This window comes from Epinephelus lanceolatus, chromosome 2 (assembly GCF_041903045.1).
Source record: "Epinephelus lanceolatus isolate andai-2023 chromosome 2, ASM4190304v1, whole genome shotgun sequence".
NCBI lineage: Eukaryota > Metazoa > Chordata > Actinopteri > Perciformes > Serranidae > Epinephelus > Epinephelus lanceolatus.
Window position 1 is genome coordinate 43,244,103 of NC_135735.1, and position 25,758 is coordinate 43,269,860.

Genomic DNA, 25,758 nt, shown 5'->3' on the forward strand with positions numbered 1-25,758 from the left:
ATGTCATTTGGCGGTTTTGCCTGCACATGCGGATCAGGATGTGGTCATTTCTTGCTGAAGAAACCCTTGGACGCCCAGATCTTGGTTTGTCTTCCAAGCTGTTGGTTTGTCTGTATTTCTGCAGAGTGTATCCAACTGCTGAAGGACTGCATCTGCACTTCCTGGCTATCTGGCGGCAGCTGTACCCTTCCTGGCTGAGAATCTTTATCTTCAGGCGTGTTTCTTGCGTTAGGTTCCTTGTTTTAGCCATTTTTGTGTCTGAAGAACTTTCAAATGTGCTGGCTTTATATAGACACGAATACTCAAAATTTCTTATGTATTTTTATGGAACCAATCAATTTTAAGTTTTTAATGGCTTTTTTAGGATTTATTTAGTATTTTGGCTGTGACTGTACTAAAAGAAATTGCACTTGAAGACCTAAGAATGATTCTTAATGCAATATTTCACAAATGCATGGGGTGTCCGAAAACTTTTTTCCACCACTGTAAGTCCTGCAGAGATTCAGAGGACCTGGAATAATAATATTATATAAGATAATCATATTGCAAAGATAATATATATAAGATAATAACATTAAAGACAAAATTAAATTGCAATACTTTTTCAAAACTTGATGATTTTACCTTTCTGTACATTTTGTATACAAATTCATTAAATAATTTTGCTTGTAAATGTCTATTTGCATCACATTTATTACGGAAAACACATTATTTGATCAATTTACATTGTGCCCCTAAAGTTCTTTGTGCGCTCCTTACTTTTTCAACTTAGGAGCTGTAGAAGCGAAAATCGGTGCCTGGAAGTGGGCCAGATGGCTCCCGACCTCGTCTTCTACTTTCCCTGCAGATCGTCCTCTGAGTTGATTTAGCGTCTTAGGTTCAGTTGGCTGACACTTAAAGAAACACTGGAGTCAAATAGAATCTGGTGCAATCGAGTTTAATGTGTTCACAAGCTTTAACACATACAACTCATTGAGTCAGGCTCCGGAGCAAGACTGAAGTTTCGCTTTCTGAGCTCTCCTTTTTATGCTGGTGGAGATTTGAGAGAATCTCCACCCTTTTCCTTTAGTCCTTCCTTCCCGAACCCAAACCTATTGGTGGCAGGTCTTTTTCTTTTTAGCCCTTTTCTATCTGGTCCAAATCTATTGGTGGCAGGCCCCTTGTGCCCTTGTCCAAACATGACCTAATGGTGTAATCCCTGGGCCTGGAAATCCCCAAATTCTCCCACCATTAGATTCGAGCCTGGTTTCACTTTATTTTTTAAAAACATATGAAACCTGGGGACTTTCTCTATACTGTCTCCTGTGCTTTCGTACAATGTGAACTTTAGAGTGTGTGTCATGCAATACAAACATTAGAGTGTGTGTGTGTGTGTTATCATCAGTCAGTACATGGTGTGGTATATGTGTGCTTTTCAATGTGAATCCATAACCTTGTGTTATGAATACATAGACTTGTATAACAGTGTTTTATCACACATAGATGCATAACAAACAGTTTTATAGGAACTTATACATAAAACATTGTTATATGAACTTTTACTCTTAATCAACTTATGCAGTATAACACCTTTACCTGATTAAAGATTAAATCTTACACTACAGAGCACATGTGCTCCTTGGGGAAAAAAGTTAGCGTCAAGCCCTGCACAGGCAAAAGGGTTCATCTGGAACATCAGCTCTAACAGAAAATAAGACTGAGTTCCTTTCCGTGTTGGTATCTTCTTTGCTCCCTGCAATGTTGACTCATACTGTGTATACCACTTAAATCTACTTGAAAAAGCACATCTGGCTGGCGCTGTCCCTTTGTACTTTACTTAAGGAATCATATGAGTCATAACTGTGTTCTTGAGATAATAGATGCAATTAGATACTTATTTGTCCATCTAGTGTGATTGTGTCTGTCCTCTTTGTCGTGACACTTTGCTAAGGTTTCAACAATGTGCTGTGTAATTATGTGCTGGAGATGTGTACTTTGCAGTGATTTGATGTTTTTTGTAATAGGCTTTATAGTGCACTCCTGGGCAAAACAGTTTTCTCATAGAGATTATAATGTCAAATAATCTAATTGACGTGATACAAATTCTTCTTTAGACGTACACATTAGGGCTGGGAAGTTATGCTGACCTTCTGATTTGATACTATCACGATACTTGGGCACTGTTTTGATATGTGTAAGATTTTTAAGTATTATGATTCTACAAGTATTGCGATTCGACCAGAGTTTATGCTAGACTTCTGGCCACTGGTCCCAACTGGAACTCATTCCATTACCTGGTTGCAAGTAGGGATGCACCGAAATAAAAATTTGTGGCCGAAGCTGAATAATATTAAATGCTTGGCCGAATACCGAGTACTGAATGCCGTTTTTTAGTTTTTCATTAGTTTTTGCAGATGAACCCCCTCCAGATTAGTGTTGTCACGGTACCAAAATTGGAACCCACGGTACGATACCAGTGAAAGTATCACGGTTCTGAGTAGTATCAGGATACCACAGCAAAAATGAGGCAGATGTGCCTTTTGTCATTTATAAAAAGATAAATCAGTTTTCTATTATACATCAATGATATTTCAATTGAATAAATTACTTATTGACTTATTCATATTTCAAAAACAGCATCAATAAGTGATTAACATAGGGGAGCTCAAAATAAAATAAATAAATAAAATAAAAATCAACCAGCCACCCTCCTCCCCTGACAGTCCCTTCATAAGTAAAGAACAGTCCCTAAAGTGCGGTGAGGTTTGTGGACCGTTACCTACCACAAAGTGAAATGTGGACGGCTCATTTCTCCTCTGATATGCCACATACTGTGTGCCGCCATGGCTCGGCTATTCAGGTACTTTTGGGCAGTCATTTCAACAAGTCAAGTTATTCACCTGGAGCCGGACTTCTCCGTCCCCGGTAAGCCGTTATCATGCGCCACCGTATTTGACAGGAATAGTATTCATGTCCGTGTCTGTGACCCCCCCCCCGTTCAACCCACAACTGGCGGGATTCGCCATTTCGTTTCTGCTGCTGGTTGAAATCTGTACTCACCCAGCGTGCTGAATGATTTATTTTGCCCGCACAAAACTATTTTTAGTTGCAAATGCGAGTGCGGTGACGGACGGAGTAAAATATCGCCACACTGCCGAGATTTTACTCCGTCCGTCACCGCACTCGCATTTGCGACTAAAAATATCATTATCAAAACACGCCGCTATTATTCGGCCTTGCTTTTCACTTAATCCACCAAATACTGAATGTGTGTTTTTTTGCAATATTAGGTAACCAAATATATTTGGTAACCAAATATATATATTTGGTTACCTAATATTCGGTGCATCCCTAGTTGCAAGAACAAAATGGTGTTTCCCAATGGCATTTCTAGGGTCCATGGATATCTGTGGTTTAGTCCAGAAAGTCTGGGGCCATACTTTGATGGGTAAGTAAGTTATTACAAATCTAATATGCTGTGCTGTGGAATGTTGGGATCCATGTGCTGATACGTCAGGTACATTTATATTTGTATATAAAATGAAACTAATACCTAACTACCAGAATATTGGGGGTTCAAGTCACATACGGTTAGCGATGGGTACCAAACCCCGGTATTGAACGAGACCCGGGGCTACATTCTCCAAGACCGCAGTATTGATAAGCTCTGACCTTAACGGTTCTGCTATTGGTACTTGAGCAGTTGCGTTTTTTGTTTGTTTGTTTGTTTTTTACAAGATAAACATTATCTTGCACATTTATCTCACCAACTCCGTCAATTATCCGTCATTGTATTATAATTTTATTCGCTATTCTCCCTGAAGACGAGAGATCTGTGTCGCTCACCCTGGCTGCCTGCTGTGTGTGAGTGGAGAGCAGGAGATGGGGCTGTTGTTCCAGTGACACACACACACACACACACACACGCACACAAGACAGCGCATACACCAACTCAAGCTCGTAGCCTACCTTTAGATAGATAACGATGGCGGAGAGAGCCAAACGGTCAAAAGTGTGGCTTTACATTACAAGAGGGGATGCAGACACAGCGCGTGGCGGCAACACAAGTAATTTGTCAAAACACCTTGCGAAAGTGCATCATATTCAGACGTACAGGGTTTGACTGCCCTAGCACAGCTAGTTCATTTACGTCCAGTCCAGGTTTGTAACATTATGCTAGTAGCCGACACGAAACGAGCCGTTCACATTACTCTTTGTGGCAGGGAACGGTCCACAAACCTCACCGCACTTTAGGGACTGTTCTTTACTTATGGAGGGACTGTCAGGGGAGGAGGGTGGCTGGTTGATTTTTATTTCATTTTTTTATTTTATTTTGATCCCCACTATGTTAATCACTTATTGATGCTGTTTTTGAAGTATGAATAAGTCAATAAGTAATTTATTCCATTGAAATATCAGTGATGTATTATAGAAAAGTGACTATCTTTTTATAAATGACAAAAGGCACATCTGCCTAATTTTTGCTGTGGTATTGTGATACTACTCAGAACCATGATATTTTCACTGGTATCGTACCGTGGGTCCCAATTTTGGTACCGTGACAACACTATTATTTTATGTATTTTACATTTCAAGTTGTAAAAAGTAAAATGTTTTGTTAAAAAAACTATTTTGTTGCATAATGAGAATTGAGAAAATAAAGCAATTTATGATCTTAATTTGTTTTTTTCTTCCTCAAAAAGTATCGATAAGAGTACCGTTAAAATACCGGATCGATAAGCAGTATCGATAAGAGTAGTAGTACCATTAAAATCTTAATGATACCCATCCCTACATAAGGTCCAGCTGATTTCATCAACAGATGACTAACTTAAAGCAGCTACAAGGAACTTTTAACTGGATATGCAAAAGTCTCTAATTTCTGCTGATGTCTGTGTGTGACCTACAACAGCAAATGAGACCATCGGTGTGAAGATAAGCTATTTCTATATAGTGTATATCTCTGGGTCCGCCCCAGGTCACTTCCAGGACGAAACGATTTATGGCACTCAGACGGCACACGTCATCTTATCTAGCTGCTTACATTTATAGTGACTCTTATAAATAGTCGCTCTTCCTCCTCCTCGACCCAACGTCCGCGGGGAGTTAAAATAGTAGCAATCATCGGGTAAGAGTTCTGTGAAAGCACTAGACTCACCAACAGTGAGCCACGTCTCAGTCACACAGAGAAAATCCAATCCTCGGGAAGTCAGGAAATCCTTCAGGATAAACGTTTTGTTCGCTAGCGATGTAGCATTTACCAGCCCAATCCTTGCGTTGGCGTTGCGTTGCACCGCTCCATACTCAGTCCAAGAAGCCGTGGAAGTGCTCGCCAAACAGGCCTTCAGCCTTACCAGCCGACCGCTGCATTTACCCCGGCGGTGGTGGTGCTTATGCCGGAGAGGTGGAGCTGGGGTGTGGCAGAGGTGAGCTGGGATCCCTGGTAGGAGCGGGGGCAAAGTTTTCCTGTCTTGTTGTTTCATTTATCCCCAAAACAAACACATGTCCAAGCCGGCTAAGCGTCTTTACGACAATACGCGCTAGAGCTCATGGGAAATGTAGGCTTCATTCCGGCAAAACACTACCGCTTTTGTCCACAGGGTCGCCAAAATCAACTCAAAATGAAAGTTCCTTGTAGGGGCTTTAACAAAATCCCCAATCTAAGAACTTTATTTACTAAACCACAGTCTGTACATGTACAGTATGTCTCTGTATACACGGTCTATGTACAGAACATTCAAATGTCACATTTTGAGCTGAGTTTAGAAAGCACCAAAATCATCCACTCAGTATAAGGTCAATCAGATGTGATATATGATTTTAATTTTTGATACTCCATATAAAAATTAAAGAAAGTTACTTAATTGAATAGTTCAACATTTTGACAACATATGATTTATATAATATATATCTTTAGAAAATGACTATGGCCAGTGAAAATATTTCTCAGCATGGCGATCCAGTGAATAGTGAAACATCATCGGGTCATCATCGACATGATTCAATATAGAAACGAACAATGTAGCATTATGCGGGAAAAACATGGTACGTCCTCTGGATGGTAAAACACCATCGTCACTGACATGAGGAAATATAGCATCTGCTGTCACTGCAGACGTAAGACAACAGGAATGTTTGTAGTAATATGTGACATATTCCTGAATACAGGTGTATTTTGTAAACCTTGAAGTACAAGGTTATTGTCTACTGGCAGTCCCAGGGGACCTCTGTGCTGCCCCACTGTCTTTACCAGGAAACTGCGGCACACCAATCCATAGAGAGCAGGGATGAGAACAGGTGGGTGGGCCGACAGGTGTAAGATCTATGCAGAGCGCCAGAACAAAAACACTGACACATGACGGACAGTATGATAATAAAATCCAAAACATATGTTTCACTCTCAGCGGTTTCAGTAAGAAGTACTTTCAAACATGTAAACTCTGCCAACACCACAGTGTCAACATGATATACAGTGTGTGAATGCACGGAACATGTAAGTATACAATTTAGCGCTGTTCGAGCTGTCTTTTGCCATATCTATATTGTGCATGTTATCGTGAAGTTAAATTTTTATAAAATGGTATGGTCTTTAATTTTGCCTCACAGTCATGAAAAGTCATTGAAATTTATGGTTAAAAAGTGTGTATAAACACTGTGCATCAGGAGCAGGGGCGATTTGCTCTGAGACAACAAGGGAGGCTGAACTTCCCCTAAAATTTCATACAAGAAGTGGTCAAATATGCACTATTGAATTTACATTAAAATAAGAATTTGCATTGCATTAAACATGTGCTAGGATGCGTTTAACATCATGACTATGATGTTCAAACGTCAGCTGTTTATCACCAGTTTTCGAACGCGACCTCCCTGTCATACATTCTCGTGTCGGCACGGTGGACCCGGAGCCTCCAAGCATTCCTATGAGTCGTGGCTGAGCAGGTTTTTTTCATGCAGCAAAGCGAGACGGTCATTGGATAAATGCGACAAAACCGTCACTTCCAGGGAGGCTCAGCTTCCCTGGGACCTAATGGAGCAGTAGGTGGGAGAGGACGCTTGGTGTATGCATGATGATTGGAGGAATTGTCTAAAAGGCTGAACCCCTTTGTGATTGACAGCACATTGGAAATACACACCGGCATCGTCGCATTTCAAGCTCAGTCCCATGCGGATATTTGCGAGTGGAGTCTTCTGACAGAGTGCTGTCCAGAGTTCCCTATTTCCAAAAGCGATATAGCTCATTTTCACCGTTTGTAAACCCATCTGAAAATCTTGGAGGTGTGTTTTGCTGTGGTTCTATGGCATTAGTGTGGTTGAAAAACGGCTTTAATTAAATGTTCCTTTTATAAGTTACTGCCTCGCTACAATATGACAGATTTAAAACTTAAAGTGAGCTGTGACCTGTTTGAAAGACCAGCAGCCGCCACTGCTGTGCATGATATATAAATATAAGATAATATACAGTTAGTCATGTTTTTAATGTACAGGATAGAAAACAGTATTTTAATTTTCACCACAATGTATGAACTTTCACTCTTACTAAGCATGATTCAGTATTAACACAACCTGTGCTAATTTCCTACACATCAATGAGTTGCATTTGGGACAACACATAATGTTAATTGTGACACATTAAATCTGTCAAGGATATTAACGCAGTGACTTAACACAGAGATGTGTAATGATGTGTTAATAGAAATGCAGTTGTGTGTTGATGTATAGTAATGTGCAAATATTAACACATTCATGTTACTTTAAGCAAATGATAGAATATGATGAATAAAAATGACAGTGCCACTTAGAATTATTTGAAAAATGTATTTAAAATATTTTGTAACATTTAGACAATTCACATTTAACTCATTAAATTTATATTTCAGGTTGATATAGAGATAAATCATCAAGAATCTGTACAAGTTTAAACTCATCAGCTCGTTCCTGCCTAAGTATAAAAGTGATCATTAAAACAGCTGACGTTCACAACAAGATAATGGTATAGTTCTGGCTGTCAGATAGAGAATGCACTACACAAAGATGCCAGCAAAGTTTCCTGATCTCACCAGGAACTGGCTGTTTACATGCAGGGCAACAATACTTTTTAAGTTGATTTAGGCCAAAGCTTGAAGCTTGGCAAAGAGCTGGATCTTCTCGCAGTCTTTGACACCGGCAAGTCATGCATATATTTAAGAAAGATGAAAACTGGAGCAAACTGAGAAGGATAAGCAACATTGCATACCCAGTACAACCTGAACAGCTTATCTAAGTCACACGTTAAGCTGTCTTGCAGTGGAATGGCAACCATGTCACTTCTGGCAATGACAACCAACTGGCGTGCTTTGTTGGTCAAATGTCCAGTGCACACTAGCTGTGTCTGATGGGTCTGCTGATGGGTCCTCAAAGGATCCCTGATTGCTGTTACAAAGGGAGGGGATGCTGGTCCCATTCTTGAGAAAAGAAAAACACATACTCCAGGGCTTGACGCTAACTTTTTTCCCAAGGAGCACATGTGCTCCTAAGTTGAAAAAGTAAGGAGCGCACAAAGAACTTTAGGGGCACGATGTAAATTGATCAAATAATGTGTTTTCCGTAATAAACGTGATGCAAGTAGACATTTACAAGCAAAATTATTTAATGAATTTGTATACAAAATGTACAGAAAAGTAAAATCATCAAGTTTTGAAAAAGTAGGCCTATTGCAATTTAATTTTGTCTTTAATGTTATTATCTTATATATATTATCTTTGCAATATGATTATCTTATATAATGTTATTACTATCCTAAAACATTCTCCAGGTCCTCTGAAACTCTGCAGGACTTAAGCCTCTTTTACATAGAGCTTTCGCGGTGCCCACTGAGGGGTAGGGCGCAGAGGACAGGATTTGGGGGAGTACAGGCTCGTTCAGGAGCTACAGCTCCATGGTGACCGCTTCCGGGTCTACTTCAGGCTCTTCTCTGCTATTGGACGCGCGGCGCCGAGGTGTCGTCACAGCACGCAGACGCCGCGATATGTGCCCTCTCGCGCGCTGCTCAGCTCGGCGGCAGAGCAGTGCGCACTTGCGCCAAGGTAGCACATACACAATGAATGGGTTCGTCGGCGGAGGTCTGCGCTTTGCGCGCTCTGTGTGAAAAGGGCTTTATTTCCACCCTGCCCAGCAGCGGTACGGTCCCTAAAGGCCTCTACGCATGATCAGCTGTAAAACCACTTATTTCCATGCTGCCGACAGTGGGACTTAAGCCCTTTTCACACAGAGCGCGCAAAGTGCAGACCTCCGCCGACGAACCCATTCATTGTGCATGTGCTATGGCAGCGCAAGAGCGCATTGTGCCGACAGTGGCTTGGAAAACTGCCCATAACTGTGTCACACGGGGAAGAGGGAAGGTGGCTGGAGTTCCTCCAACATTTGCGGTTAGATTATCATATTTTTTTATTGACAAAAATATAGGCTGCTTCGGCTGATTTTTTTATGCGCACATGTGCCCCTAAATATTTTTTACAGTTCGCACACATCTATTTTTAGTCGCAAATGTGAGTGAAACGCTCGCACTATCGATCCCTGTACTCAAACCTTGTTAACACTGGTTCCAACCCCTAAACATTACAAATATTACGAAGTCCAGTATGTACAACATAGCTGACTTCACGTTGCACAGGGTTGTGGATACGGCACCTTTTTCTGAAGCTGCTGAGGGATGCGGGTGTGTGAAAACCTGCAGCATTCTGTGACACAGCTCATTTATTTGAAAACAGCCCAAGAAAATAGTTTTGAAAATGTAGCAATAACAATACAATGTAGCTAGTTGTTTTAAGCAAAACATTATTTGGTCTTCACCAAAAATTGTAGCTACTTAGTCAGCTAGCTAACATCACTAATGCATCCTTATGGCTCTCTGTTGGCCTAACATCACTTGACTTATGTTAGCTAGACAGCTATGTTAAGTTGCCATGTTGGCCAAATTAAGCCTCAAGACTCGCAACCTGATTTATTCAGTCTGAATGAAAATGACAAGCAAGGCAGTGTCACCCATTGCAGGGCTACCTGGCTTACATTCCACCTGTCAAATAGTGGCAAATAGAGCCACCATACCTTAAGAAGAACTAGCAAATATTACTGCCTTAGTATCAAACATGACACAGCTGTAAAATGAATCGCATTACAGTAAATACACAGTAACATCAGTTTTACCTGTCATTCAGTTTTGCTGCTTGTGCCGTCAGTCACACTCGTCTTTGCCTGTGGTGCTTTTTCCCCCCTCTTTTTCCAGAATGTTCCACTGAGTCCCGCTCTAGTGTGCTGTGATTGGCTAGTATTACCGTGCTCTGGTTGTTAGGGACTGGCGAGAACCCGACGGAACCCAAGTAGCACGAGACAGGCAGAGTAAATATTACAATAATTTATTACAAAAACAGCAGCAAAAACACAAAACGGCTGCACAGAGAAGTGAGCTGCCTGGTGGTGGCAGGAGGCCAGAGCTCTGGAGAACAAAGTCGGCGAGGCACCAAACTGGTCAAAAAGAGAAACAGGCAAAATACTCACGAAGCGAAAAACTCAAGTAAGAGTAGTGCTACCGAATGAGACGGAATTATCTGGCACCGAAGTGAAGTCAGAGCCGGCTTTATAGTGAGGTAGATGAGGTAAAATGGAAACCAGGTGTGCCTCACCGCCCGTGGTGGAAAAGTAGGTCAGCCCCGCCTCCGCCACACACCAGCCCTGCAGGTCATGGAAGGACAGGAGAACAAAAAAAAGAAAACACAACACAAGAGCAGCCACAAAACATGCTCAAACCATAACACTGATTAATAGTGTAACACATTGGGTGTGTTAAAGGGAAATTTCGGTTTATTTCAACCCGTCTCCTATCGTCCTAAATTTGTTTCAAGTCACTAGTGACATAGAAATAATAGTTAGCATGTTAGCCATTAGCCTAGATACAGCCGTAGTGTCAGACCTGTTAAAACGTAATTGAACGGGCATCCTTTCAAGTGCAAAGTAAATGTCAGAGAACATATCGAAAACAACATGTAAACGTGTTGTCTTACCTTACCGGTGTGGTGCCATGTTTGTTGTTTACCATTTAGCTAAGGCTGCAACTGGTCCCATTCCTTGCAACAGAGGCATTCCTCTTCTGTGGGCACTGGGGTACAGCATTCACAGGTAACGTTACACCACCGATCTCCAGAGCTAAAGCCTTCCAGCAGCCATTCCTCCTCTGTCGTCCTCTACCCGTTGTGCCTCTCTCTCCTCCTCCGTTCTTCAATTTCAAGAAGCTCTTTGTCAGTGTATTCTGGCTCAAATAAATAAGGGCAGCACAACAGGTAGAGGACGACAGAGGAAGAATGGCTGCTGGAAGGATTTAGCTCTGGAGACTGGTGGTGTAACGTTACCTGTGAATGCTGTACCCCAGTGCCCACAGAAGAGGAATACCTCTGTTGCAAGGAATGGGACCGGTTGCAGCCTTAGCTAAATGGTAAACAACAAACATGGCACCACACCGGTAAGGTAAGACAACACGTTTACATGTCGTTTTTTATATGTTCTCTGACATTTATCCTAACGATATGAGGCAGTCTTTGTGGAGAAAAAGCTTGTTTAGTGGACTAACTTTGCACTTGAAAGGATGCCCGTTCAATTACGTTTTAACAGGTCTGACGCTACGGCTGTATCTAGGCTAACGGCTAACATGCTAACTATTATTTCTATGTCACTAGTGACTTGAAACAAATTTAGGACGATAGGAGACGGGTTGAAATAAACCGAAATTTCCCTGTAAGGAGGGTAACACATTATTTGCAGAAATTGACACAAAATGTGTTATTTTGCTGTCTACATGTTAACTGTGTCAGGAAACAACACATCTTAAGAGTGTAGGCAGGGGGAGGGATAAATTGAATTTAGCAATGCAAGCACAAAAGACAGGTTACTTTAAGATGGGATGCTTCTGAAACTCTTTCAGTAGATATTGGAGCCACGATTGAAACACTACAGACAAAATACTACACAATAGTCACCTTAAATTTCATGAAGATGGCACAAAGTATTTAGAATAGTTCTGTTCTTACAAGAATAAGAAGCTCTCCAAAAAAGCATAGAGGCAAAATAACATTGAAGCTAATTGAAACAAAATAATTTTTACTGTGAAAAGTGCAGAAATGTAACCTCAGATCTTCTAAGTCTACGAAAAACAAACAACAGCTTTCTCAAATTTTATACAGATGGCACAAACATGTGAAAGCTTTGCACTGAGTGTCCAAAACAACACTGAATAATAAAACCCATGGTGTTACTTTTTAGATTTTAGTATAGTCTACAAGTTCTGCACTTGAACAAAATGGGCAGTTTTTTCCGTTTGTGCTTGGTAACCCTTTCACACTTAGTCTCTAATTTTAAACTGATTTCTTATCTCAGAAATACCCAAACAACACAAAAGACTGTCTAAGATTAAACACAGTATGAAACCACTAAAAAAAAGCATTGGCAGAAGAGCAGGAGTACAACAAGCCTCCTGTCATTGTAGAAGCGCAAGAAGCTTTCAGTCATTGTAGCGGATGAAAACAATGGACATCTGAGGTGAGCCGAATGGGTGAATCCAAGTCAACCGTCCAATAGTAATCACCCAACAATTGACATTATTCAATAATTTTAATTGGATAATGTCAATGTGGCATATTCTTAAAGAAAAGGCCAACTAAAAAACAAACATTTTAATTGGACCAGTCACACCTCAATTATATGAAGCAAACTATGTATTCTTCATGAGATACTGGATCTAGCCCGGGGCAAAGCAGCTGCTGTTCATCTGTGGTGGTGTTCACATTGCTGTGTATAGAGTACTCACAGAAAAAAGTGTTTTGAAGTGTTGGCTTTACTTTTAAGGCATTGTTTTGAGGGAGGGGACAATGATGGCGCAGGAGTAAGGACTGTGCTACAGTTTGTGTGGAAAAGCACAAACCGGGCCAGTGCTACATTATGAACAACTTCATTAGGCTCAGTGAGCCTTTATGACGTGTGTTCTAGCTCCATGAAAGCCTGACTAGAGCCTGACTTGAAAGTTTTAAGATATAATGGATGTAATAACTGATGTCGCGCTGTTCTGACTGTTTTGTTTCACAGCTTGGTTGCTCTGTGAGAGACAGTCCACATGATTGGGTGAGACACAGCAGGGTGGACAGTTTGCTGTCCATCAGATCAAACAGCTGTGGACTGCAGTGTCTGTCTCTGCTTACTTTCACACTCTTAGACACTGTTCAAAGCTTGAGAATTGGGAGGAGATGTGTGAGTGCATGTGATTTAGTCCATTGAGTGAGAGATTCAGGTTTTAAGCCCTGTAAATCCATCCTTCCCACTTGCTGTAGTGTTGATGGTTGTTTACAACAACAACAACAACAACAACAACAGGAAAGAACACCTACACTAGAATCTATGGTCCCCCAAAAGATTAGGGATTTTAAACCCAAAACAGGACCTGTGTCAGGAAATGACCTCAGTTATGTAGTCAGTTGGGGAAATCTTGCCCCATCATTGGGGTTATACCATAGCCTTGAGTCAGATGCAAGTCAGTTTTTGCTTTACAGTAGGCTTCTATTTGGGTCTTTAACTTAATGTGAGGTATGGCAAGTGAGTATGGGCAGCACAGTTTTAACATTACATTTGACAAGAATTTTAGAAATAACAGTAGTGGATGTATTTCACGCTTTAGATTCTCAGAAAGATCAATTAAAGACACCCCCTATGCGATCCCCTATGGAAGTTTCCCAGAGGTGAGATTAAACTTAATTTTACTGACAGGAAAGCTGTGGTTTTTGTCTGCATAAGATATATAAGTTTTGTCTGTTGCTCTTACTTTCTGTAGTTTGCAACCGATTTGAAGGCTAACTCAGAGGTCAATTTAAACAGATAGCATTGGCTGGAAGCTTTTCCAAGCAAAGTTATGTAATCTACAGCGGTGATAATCAGAGTTCAAATCTTAGAGGTTATTTTATAGACTTGGCAGAATAGGAAATGTGGGTAAGGTGAGGAAGAAACAGTAAGTTTTATGTACAAGTCAAGATGAATTAAAAGTACAATTAAATCAAATAAAAAAGTAATAGTCATATAACGAGCAGGTTCACTGTATAATAATATTCAGAATATGTTGTGAATTCACAGAAACATAAGTCATTAGGGTGAAGCTAAGCTCTTTCCATCTATCTCTTTGTGACCCCTTCAATATTACCTAACAAGGATGATATTTTCTTTTTTGAAGTTTATTAATGTCTACATGTAAAAGCAAGGGAAATATTAAAGTGTCAATTCATATTTCCTCTAAGTAACTGCATGTGTATGAAGATGAGATTTGTTTTTAATTTAAGATAAGAATTGTTCAAAGAGCTGACCTGGGTATATTCTATATCAGAGACCCTTCTTTGAACAGACAGAGCTCCATTAGGCTACATGCAGAAATTACGTTTATTTTCATAGAATTGGATGGGTCATAAGAGCAGTCAATCCATAATAGGCAATGAGATGTTTTTTTTTAATTGAGTAACCAAGTGGCAACAAACGCATGATCTTTCCATTTCCAGAACCTGTCATATTAATACTGTATCAACACTTGTTTACCAAGACTAACAGACTAACTGTAGCTCTTGCTGTTGTGCTACATTTAGCTTTCAGTTGTAAACAAATCATTAATAGTGACACCTTGGATGAGTCCAAGGTCATGATGAATGATAGCCTCTCTGAGCTTGCAGTGGTATTGAGTATGCCAATTTATCCCAAAAGTAAGATCACATTTCCTATAAACCTCATTATTTCTTGACCTAAAAGAGACACTTTATTGAAGTGTCTTTAGCTTTACTGAGGGGGATAAACACATCAGACAGTTTTATGATGGTAATCCACTGCTTCCACTACTTTTCCTCTTACCTCAAAGTCTTGCATATAGAGTTGAAATGATTTATGTTTAAGTAGTCAGTCAACAGAAAATTAATCTGCAACTTTTTGATAATCATTGTAGTCATTTTTTTCCTTGTTCCAGCATTTCCAATCAAGCATTGGATCCTTTCCTTATAGGCCTACTCAGTGTTTCCTCTAGGAATTTTTTTAGCAGCGGGGGCAGGACATCCAACCACCCCCCCACCCGTCATTTTAAAAATGACTTTTTTACCTTCGTTTTCGTTAAGTGAGATAGAGGAACTCTATGAAGCACCTTAGACATTTTAGGGACTAATATTAGGGTCTATTTCATAGTAATATTATTTCAATTAGACTATTCATTATTAATATCATTTTACCTTTTGAAATACAATCACACAATATATCTCTGTAGACTAAATTTTCTCATCTGTCTAATGTGGTCTGGATGTGGAAATATCAGTGATAACACCCTTTTTCTGTTTTCATAAGCAAAATATAGGTTTCACAAATCTATAAGTGGGTTAAAACAGCTTTTGCTATAATGTCTAACACTTAAGTGGAAAAAACGGTCTGTCTTAAACTGTGACAGTGATCAAACTGAGCGAGCAAGTGTTGAGCACAACGAGCGCGTAGGGAGAGTCGCGCGCGCTCGTCACAGCCTCGTGCACACGGATACGATTTGTAAGCTCGCGGAGCATAAATAGGCCCTCGCTGTGATAGTTTTCTGCTCGCGGTGACTGTTCTCTGCGCTCGTATCACTGGTTTATATCTGGTTGGGTGTTGGCATTTAAATGCCATAAAATCAACTCCATTTTATTTTCTTGAGTAGGCTACTTTACTTTACCGGAGCGGAGACGTGCATCTGCCCCAATTCTGAAGCAGTGGCGGCAATAATTTAGCAGCGGCGGGCCGCCGCGTCTAAATGAATGTAGCGGAAACACTGGGCCTACTTGATACTTAAATATGTAAATAAAACAACACAACAAAAATATTATGATAAAATACAAGAAAATGAGTCACCAAAGAAATCCCAAATAGATTTTTTTTTTAAAGTTTCCAAATTGGTGCAGATGAAAAAAAAAAAAAAGTGGTGCTTGCAATTTTAAAAGTTACGTGCACCTGTGCATGCACGCATAAAAAAGTATTTCCAGCCCTGACACAATAAAGCCTTTACAATAGAAAATTACAAGTTTTATCCAGCCTTAGCTACCTTTTGATTTTTGCTTTGATGATGACAAAATTAACATGAACATAAAGCAGCAAACCCAACTTACATAATTCATTAGTGGTGTTTGTGCATCAGATTTCAGGACTCTTCACATACAGTATGTGCTCTGAGAACAAGATAACAAGAAAGCGCTGTGAGAAAATGAACATGTAGCAATGCTTGGACTCGCAACCTATTGGAGCAAATGAGGTCAGTGGGCATGGAAAAGCCTTCTGTAGCATTATTAGTAATTGCAGGTCCTATTTTTTTCTAGGGATTGCAGCATATCATTAGATCCAGTGAGATGCATTAGTGTGAGGGATGGCAGTAGCACCAAGCTGTATCTCCCTATGGTCCTTTATTAGCCACTAATCCACTGATGATCGTTATTAGTGAGAAAGGGGTGTGTGTGTGTGTGTGTGTGTGTGTCTGTAAGATGCATTTTGGCATAGTGCTCTGTATATTAGCCCAGTGATTTATTATCTGGGTAATGCCGTCCCTTCTTCCCCAAAGCTGCATTGTCCTTTTGCCAATTAATTCTGAATCTGTTACGACCACAGGGAGGGAGGGAGACAGAGAGGGGGAGATAGAAAGAGAGTGAGAAAGAGAGAGGGAGAAAGAGATCATCAACAAATACATTGGTTGAACCCCAGAGTCAAGTGCAGTGCTATATTTTTTGTAAGATGTGGCTGGTTAATTTCGCTCTTGTGTCTTCTTTTGATGTCCGCTTATGTTTTTCTTTCTAATGCTCCCTTGCTCCCTCTCTTCTCTAATGCCATTGATTTATGCAATTGCTTGCTTGTTGTTTTCTTTTTTCTTTCTCTTCTTAATTCTTCCATCTTCCACTTTTCGTTGTTCTGCTGTTTCTATAACAACCGCAGGGTCATTTCTCAGCCTCTGCGCTCAATCCTGTTCATGCGACACTCAACTCTTATTTTTTTTAGCTGCTTTTTCTGGCTATGCTGTATATTACTTGACTGCAGCCTGTTACTCTGAAAACATTTCCATTAATTTAGCTACCCACCTTTTATCACTCACTGTACAAACAAAAAGGCATTTTTTACTCTTGTTACTTGAATTTATAGCCAGGGAATGTAAAATATGAAGATGGAGAATATTCATCATCTGGACTCGTTCAGTCATCAGTAAATACAGTGAGTGTAGTATGATTACAGTGTCAACCATTCCAAATAAGAATTACCCCCCCCCCATTTTTTTTCTTCCAAAAAGTACCAAAACTGACATAACACAGAGCATCCTCGGGCTCCAGCCCTGAAAGTACTCCTGTGCTCCCCTGCTGCGCTCAGCAAACACTGCTGTGCAGCGTCATCTTTGTGTGTGTGAGTGCATGAGTGGGTGTACTGATGAGGTCTGTGCGGGACCTTAGTGTGTTTTACTAGTGTCAATATGATTGCTGTTTACTGCGGGTGCAGATTGCGCAGCCTGATTATAATTACTAGTTGAGATGCAGAGATGGCCTCCTTTCAGTATCTTCCTGATCATATTTCTGTTGTCTGATGCCCACATACCACGTTTATACAGTATACAGGGAGATGACAGTTGAATTGAAGCCAAGTTAATTGATTAAGTAAAAAAAAATGCTGAATGACTGTACCACTGTTACTTCAAGTTTGTGTAATCACTTGTTGCACAAAACTTGCATTTTCCGCCAGAATCCTATAAAGGACTGATTTTTTCACCTTGTCCCCTTGACTTTAATGTCAGGAGTAGTCATTATTGATTTGCAGTGCACTAGTGTTGGGCGCTGTGACATTATATATTGTAAGATGGTAGAAATAAATCCATTGGTAGATATTCGGCAATACTGTTTCTACCACAGGAGCTATTTGGGGCAGGCCATGTAGCACATCGGGTGTTAATTCTAGCATGATCTTGTGATTTTCTTGTGATTAATGTGTGATCTCACAAATCTAGCTGCCTTGCAAGGTAGCATGATTTGAGCTGACATGGAGCTGTTAGTACAGTTGTTAATACAGAAACTTGCAACACGTGAATTGAGTGTTTCCAGTAACCCCATTTGCTACGCAAAGTGTTATCTCATGTGAGGCAGTTGTGTTTTGTTTGTATGGAAGCTCCACATAAAAAAAGGGGAAAATAATCAAATGTGATGAATCAGGCATGGTTATTTTAAACCATTTATTAATTTACAGAACAATTACTGTACTGTGATTTATATTGTTATTGTGATAAAAATTACTTATAGCATCACAGAAGATTTTGAACATATCGCCTAACCCTAGGATACACCAATGCTTTGCTTTGTGTAGCAGGCAGAAAATCCAGAGCACCCCAGATTATATACATCTGTAATCAGTGATTATTATTATTAGTGACAACTTACCTGTGCTTTATTTTGTCAGTACATTAATTATTGGCTTAGTTGAGGAAATATCAGAAGATCACAATTTCTAATCCAGTCTATGGTTATGTCTTCAAATGGCTTGTGTTGTCGAACCAACAGTCCATAACCCAAAACATTCAGTTTACTATATTGTTTGACAAAGTAATTTAGGAAATCCTCACATGGACAAAGTGCCAGCGAATGTTTGATAAAAACCACTTACCAATTATGAAAATAGTTGCTATTTTTTATGTTGATTAGTCAATGAATAAATCAGTCAATTATTTTAGCTTTAAGTCTCATCAAGTGTTGTATGGAGGACCAAAAGTTTGGTTGTCCACAGGGACATATTAGTTTTTGTTGCCTACTTGAGAAATACCTGATACTGTACATGCGCAATAGTAGATTTTAGACCTGTACAAACCACTCTCTTCCTCTTCTTGTTGGCACTGATTTGTTCACATGTATTATTTATTTTTGAGCTGGCAGCAGTACTACCTTAGCCACCTAGTCTGTAGCGGCTGCTGTGATGATGGTCTGTTTTCCTGGGCAGCACAGGCGGTTGGAGTACAACAGTAGGCTATTGCTGGCTGACTGTCATATGGTTTGCTCTGCTGGAAGAGTTGATGGGCTGACAGAGAAGAACAGAGTGGTGCTCTTCACTGAGACAACTCTCAAAGACAAAGAAGAAAAAGAGAGAAAAAAATGTCTTTGACTTAGACTTTTAAATTTTGAGTGAAAATTAACGAAACAAGCACAGCCTTTTTCACTTCTGTGACAAGGGTGCTTCAAACATTGTTCAAATATAAAGAAAGAAACAAAACGAAAGAAACAAACAGGACTCACGGGAACAAGACAGCATGCTTATTTGTTGTGTCTTTCTGTCACCTATGCTAGGAATTACTGTTTGCGTCATCATTAAATTTTAACATTAACGGTAGTGAATTTGCCTAGCAGAGCAATGTGCAAACCTCAGTTGCTTATATTGACCTGTCCCGATTTCACAAAAATATTGTTTGATACAATGTAACTGGACATGCAGCATTGTGTTTGCAAATTTGTTGGACAAACACTTTACTTGCTCTGACAAATATTTGCGTGCTAAAATATGGATTTAGGTTGTCTAGTAGGAGGCCTTTCTGAACTATGCAAGCCTTACAAGCTTCACTGTAAACATAAAATGGCTTTACTTAACCAATACTTGCTGTGTTGCAATGGTTTATTCCTCAATATTCCCAGAAACCAAAGAAATGTTTACATGAATTTGAAATGACTGTTCAACAACCGTATCAAACATGGTATCTGCCTTTAAATTTGGCCTGCCAGCTGCTATGATCAACCCTCTCTAAACTGTTGTTTTCTCCCTTATATCGGTCTTCAGGTCCAGAGTGGTATTTGGTCAGAGTGGAGTTGACTGTGACGGATGTAAATGATAATATCCCAGAATGGAGCATGGTTCCTTCTCCCTACCTTGCCGTGGTTTCCCCTGATGCCCCTGCTGGCTCGCTGGTCTACAAGCTCCACGCTCAGGATGGGGATGAAGGTAACAACGGTGAAGTGGAGTACTTCCTGTCTGATGGTAGGTTATCATTGTATCTTTTCTTCTGCATGTCCTATTGTTAAACATTTTATTTGAAAGAACACTTTCTTTCAGATTTTTATTCTTAACTCCTTGTGTTGTGTATAAGGTCGGTGAGCGTGTGCACTATTGTTGTGCACACCAGTTGACTGGCATGGCAAATTAGAATTCTTAAATAGCATTGGGTGATCCCTCACACATGCTTTTTCTGTCATGACAAGTAAAAATTTATTTAACCCTGTGGAAGGCACCACCTCTGGGATTTGACTCTGAAGTGTTAAGATTTCAGCCTCTATGACACGAGGGGTTTAAGTTTAATAAGTAAACACTTGATACATTTTTTAAAGTTTACTAGTGATAACACATACTAGTAAAGTCAGTACATTGATTTATATATAAAACCTTTGAACATAGGCCTTCACTATAGGTGTTCCCATTCCAACATGATTCTGGGTTACATCAATAGTTTGCTTGGTTTTAGATGAGTGTTTCATCATTGGTGTGTATAATACCAAGGGAAAAAGTGTATCAAGGTCAACATTTTTTCAAAATATTCTCCATGATGCAGAATCAAGTCTGTTTCTGTTGCTCCTTGAAATTTGAGCCTCCAGTATTTCATGCACATGTAGTTATATTTCCAAAGTAATGTAATTCATTTCTCCACTACACAAAATAATTGCTTTTCTTATTGTTTGGCATGTAATGATTTCTTCTGCCCATTTTGGAATCTGTTAAACCACCGTCTATAAAGAGACGGTCTTCCAATTTTCCCCATGGGGGTGACAGAGAATGAACTGACAATAGAAATTACAAGAAAAACATAAACATTGATAGTGTCTAGACTAAACTTTTCAGTCATTTGAATTGATGTTGGTTTAATTATTTTGTAAATGCAGGACTGGGTGTGAATCAAACTCAGTAGGATGCCTTCTATCACACTGAGTCAAAAATGATAACTACATCATATTTACAAACGTTTGGATGGAAGTATTACCATACCCTGTGTTGTTACAGTTTGTGAATTTTAACAGTCCCAGTCTCTCTGCTCTTTGCATTTCACATCTCAACAGCTCGGTAACCTGGCTGTCCAGTTGTATTTAGCACTTTTCTGGCACACACTCAGCATGCATTTACAGTATTGTTGACAGCTCTTGGAGGTAGCTGCATTTACACAGTCTCTTGCCTTGTAGTCTTTTGTACCACTTGACTCTGAGCTGTAACCTAGGCAGTCTGCTATGTGTCCTGCCACAAGGCTTTGAGAAGGCTTTTATGCTGAGAGCCTTCTCAACATGAAACCCAAGAAAGTAGTCTGGAAGAAAAGAATCAAGATAAACCTAGCTTCAACTTGCACCGTGACACAATCCCCTATAGTTTATCTGCTTGTTATTTTACTGAGAAACACTTTACTTACCAATGTTCTGCTAATATCTATGATTTTATTATATCGACAGCTATCTTACTTCACCCCTTACCTTTTAGTGTTTGCAACATTTCCTTCAAATTATTTCTGAAGGTATCATTTGCCTTGCCAACACACTGGATTATCCATTATACATGAAAAGCTAATTTGAAAATATTTTTGGTTGCCTTTTATTCCTGTTATGTTCTATCATTATCTGCATATTGATTTTACTTGTATCTTGTCTTTGTTCTATTGCTCCTTCTTATCTTGTCCAACAAATCCAATAATTTTACTTGTGTGAAACAATGCATTAAAACCCATGAAAATTATGGCCTCTCTGTAGAAAGTGTTTGGAACTTGGAAACTAGATCAGTGATGGACAGGGAAACAAGTGATATATAAGGCCCTTTCCACCGCAGGAACTTCGGGGTAATTTTACGGGGCCGTTGGTGCGTGTCTCCACCGCAGAAACCACCCCCGAAGGACAGAGTTCCAGAACTTTTACAGGGGCTAAACAAGTCCCTGCCTCGGAGTAGGTACTCAGAACGGCCCCGAAAGACTCCTGGCTGGGACTTGGGGATTACTTGGTGCTGATTGGATATACTCAAGGAGGGATGTGACGACAACAGAAAGCAACAAAATAGCCGGCATTTTTAAAACTCAGCAGACGAGGATTAGCTCGTTCATATAGCTTCCGCCGCCATCTAAAAAAAACTCACTAAATGGCCCGTGAAAAAAATATTTTTTCCAGCAGATATCTTAGTTACAACATGTGTGGTATTTATTCAGTTATGGGAAGTCACGATGTCTAGAAAGCATCAGCTACATCAGGACGTTCCTGTAGTAGTTCCTGCCCCCCAAATAGTAACAGGAACTTCTTCAGTGGAAACGGGCCTATATTCAACATAAACTGGTACTCCAATTAGCAGACATGTTGCTTTCATCTACAGGTGGTGATGGCCGTTTTGAAGTAGACAGGAAGAACGGCCAGGTACGAACAACAGGCCTCCCCTTGCAGCAGGACAGGGAGTACCTGCTGACTGTGGTGGCCGCCGACCGGCTGGGCAGCCGAAGCGCCCCTGTTGTCGTCTCTGTGGTGGCTGGAGCCCGGCCGCCACAGTTTACCAACGCTTCCTTCACCATTGCCATACCAGAAAACACTCCTGAAGGACAGCCGTGAGTTTACACCCACATGTAGGGATTTTAAAGAAAGAAACAAAAAAACCTGTTCCTTTCTCTAGAATTACCTCCAGGATCCATGTACCTTGGAGTCAGTTGTTTTTCTGTTTTAAACCAGGAAACAGAGAAGCAGCTGCAATGCTTTTTTTCCCTGTTTTACATTACCAAATGGTTAAATGAACATTGTGTCTGTTGAAACTTGAACCATTACCTATCTTGTACAATGAAAATTGAACAAGGAATTTCAGAGCCTGATAGCTTGCTTGTTTTGAAGCATGTTGGCGGCAGGAAAGCTAAACTATAATAATAATAGCCTAAATAATGAACATAATTAATAACTGATATACAGTCACAAGTGATTACAAATTGCCAACAAACACTTGATTTATCATAGAGTGCTGTGATTCATGTACATAATGATTTTTTAAAATATATTTATTGACTTACTTATTAATTAAGGCTACTAAATCTGTTACTTTTGGTCTGACTGATAGAAAGAGATGATTTACTCTTTCACTTCACTACTGGCTTCGTTGTCATGACAGTAATGCCACAAAGCTACCCAGTGTAAAATTCCTTCAAGTTTGTTTACTGTTCTCCTCACAGTCAGACACTTTGCTAAGTACAAGCATCATGTACTTTCACAACTTTATTCAAGAGGTGACTAGTTTTTATTTAAATAGCATTTTCAATATGGCAGTCTTACATAGTGGTCATGAGTAATCTGCTCACAACATGGGTCTATATTACAATGTTTTTCACAATAATAATAACAACATAAAAACTGTTCACTTTAAAATTGCTTTACTTAAAATAATTACAGACCTTTTTCCTACCTCTGCCTGCTGCCTGTTGGCATTATGGCTCACACTGATTTCAGACCAACCACTCAGCTCTTGTGCATCAAATGCAATGCCATGTTGGTGCTTGAGTCAGAGCAAAAAGTTATTTGTTTCAATGATTCACTTGACTTAATGTCATGGCATTTTTTTCCCATGATCTCTGCCTCACCCCAAATGAAGTAGAAAACCAAACAGTTGTGAAATGATTTAACTGTAAACACGCAACTGTAACTTTGTTTAGGGCTTTGATTGCATTCTAAAATTTGCCATTAATACCTGAGCAAATTAACTTATACTCCAAAAGGTCTCTATTGATCCAATCAAAGGCTTTCTTAAAATCAGCAAAACAAGCAAACATGTTTTTACCTCTTGTAATCTGGCTCTCACCACAGGGGATGTGTAAATATGATCGACGAATGCCATTTTTTCCTGAAGCCATTCTGCTCACACTCCAACTCTCCATGAAACTCTAGGTAATACATCTTTTATTGAGGACACCTGAATACAATTTAGAAACTGTACTAATCAGGCTGATACCTCTGTAATTTAATGGAACTCTAGTGCGGCTTTAACAGTTTTAGCGCTGGGTTTGATTATGGATTTGTTCCACACAGATGGAATAATACCATTCTGAAAGTATGATTGACATAGACAAACTATTTTCAACATATCAGGCTTTTAAGGACCTTATTAGGGAGGTCCTCTACACTCACAGCTTAATTTAATTTAGCTTTATCTACTACCCTCTGCAGCTCATCTAGTGTGATCTTACTCTTTAGCATAAAATTGGGTGATATTCTGCATTACTCATCTCATTTTTAAGCTCACCATTTAAATTTACAGATTTTATTTAAGAATTGGCTATTACACAGAGGATGACTGTTAAATGCATAGATTTTTGTGATCTGTTTCCCTCTTTTTTGATAGTTGGTCAGAGCTGGATCTCTATTGGAATCAGCTTGCTCTTTTTTGGACCCACTTAATATAGTTTTTTCAAATTTGCTGTGGATAGCTAATGATAATTTGTTCTGACTGGAGAGTGTGTCCTCTCTAAAAATGTCTCTTAAAAACCTATTGTCTATTAATTAAACATACATATTATAATGATAATATAAATAAACAGTATTTAAATTCATTTTTAATTTTCGTCTCTTACACTTGTCCTTACGCCTAAGGAACTTTTTCTCTGCTGAGCATTTGTTTTGCAGCTCTTCTTTACATCCTTTTTTTACTGCACAGTATTTATCCATATCCTTATTTAGAAGGTCGCAAAGATGATCAAAACTATGTTCCACATTATTCTGAGTTTTCTGGCCATTTTCCAATTGCTCTGTGACCTCAACAATGGGCTCAAGGCACATCTCAGAAGAAAATTAACAGTAAAGTTTCTTTTTCATCTTTTAACTTGCTGATGAGAGTCAACACTGTTACTTGTGGTTAGTAAATGAGCTATATTGTAGATAAATAGCTGTTTGCAATGTGAATAAATAGTAGAGTGGTGGCATCCTAAGGAAAGAATGAGGTCCTGCTCCCTCTGTGTGTGTTGTATTCTAAGCTTCTCTGTTTTTTTGTTGTGGAACACGGTCTGGCTTCAGTCCTGACTGTCCTGCGTCGCTGTCGTGCCACAAATGACGTTAAAGCACACCCTTTTGAGTAATACTCCAATCATACACCTATTACCAACAAAATAGAATATATAATCAAAGTTATTCATGTTGAGGGGGAATTAGCTCTCAAAATAAAAACAAACCTTTTTGCGACTGTTGTCTCCATTTACATGGAACTACATGGGGTCTGATGAAATGTTGGAAAACAGTCAGTAGACTCCTGTATGTAAACAAAACCTAGTCTTCTTCTCCATCAAGTAGGTCGAATCTTAGTAATGACCTAACAACAGACACGTTTTCTAGTCTGAACTTGAGCTTTAATACTTTCTAGAGATGGTGGTGTTTCCCAAACAAAATAAACACCATAGATATAAACACAAACATGTTAAGGTAGATTGATTTTAACATTTATTTCAAGCTAGTATAGCTCCAAGTCACTGCCACAGCTGATGGAGGATGCCAGACATTTCCAGTAACGTAGGAGCATTGTAAAATCCAAAGGTTAAAATCAATTGAAAAAAGATAGATGTAGTCATTTTCAAAATTCACAACCTTTTTACCTAATGAAATATTCAGCTTCAGTTCATAGTTGATGGCATTTAGCCTTTCAAAAACAACCTTTTCACTGCGGTCACACTCTGGCTTGCAGCACTCAAGAGAGGCAACCCCCGTCATTGAAGGGGCAGTTGAGCAGCAAATGACACCATCA

General features: G+C 39.6%; 1 protein-coding gene across 1 annotated transcript in view; it reads left to right on the forward strand.

The window, feature by feature from the left end:
- The window catches only part of LOC117250859 (neural-cadherin), a 460,454-nt gene that overhangs the window by 108,078 nt on the left and 326,618 nt on the right, over nucleotides 1–25,758 (forward strand). The window contains exons 2-3 of the mRNA XM_033616852.2: nucleotides 19,822–20,019; nucleotides 22,372–22,597. Of these exons, the coding sequence (XP_033472743.2) occupies nucleotides 19,822–20,019; nucleotides 22,372–22,597 (424 nt within the window). The remainder of the gene's footprint in view (nucleotides 1–19,821; nucleotides 20,020–22,371; nucleotides 22,598–25,758) is intronic.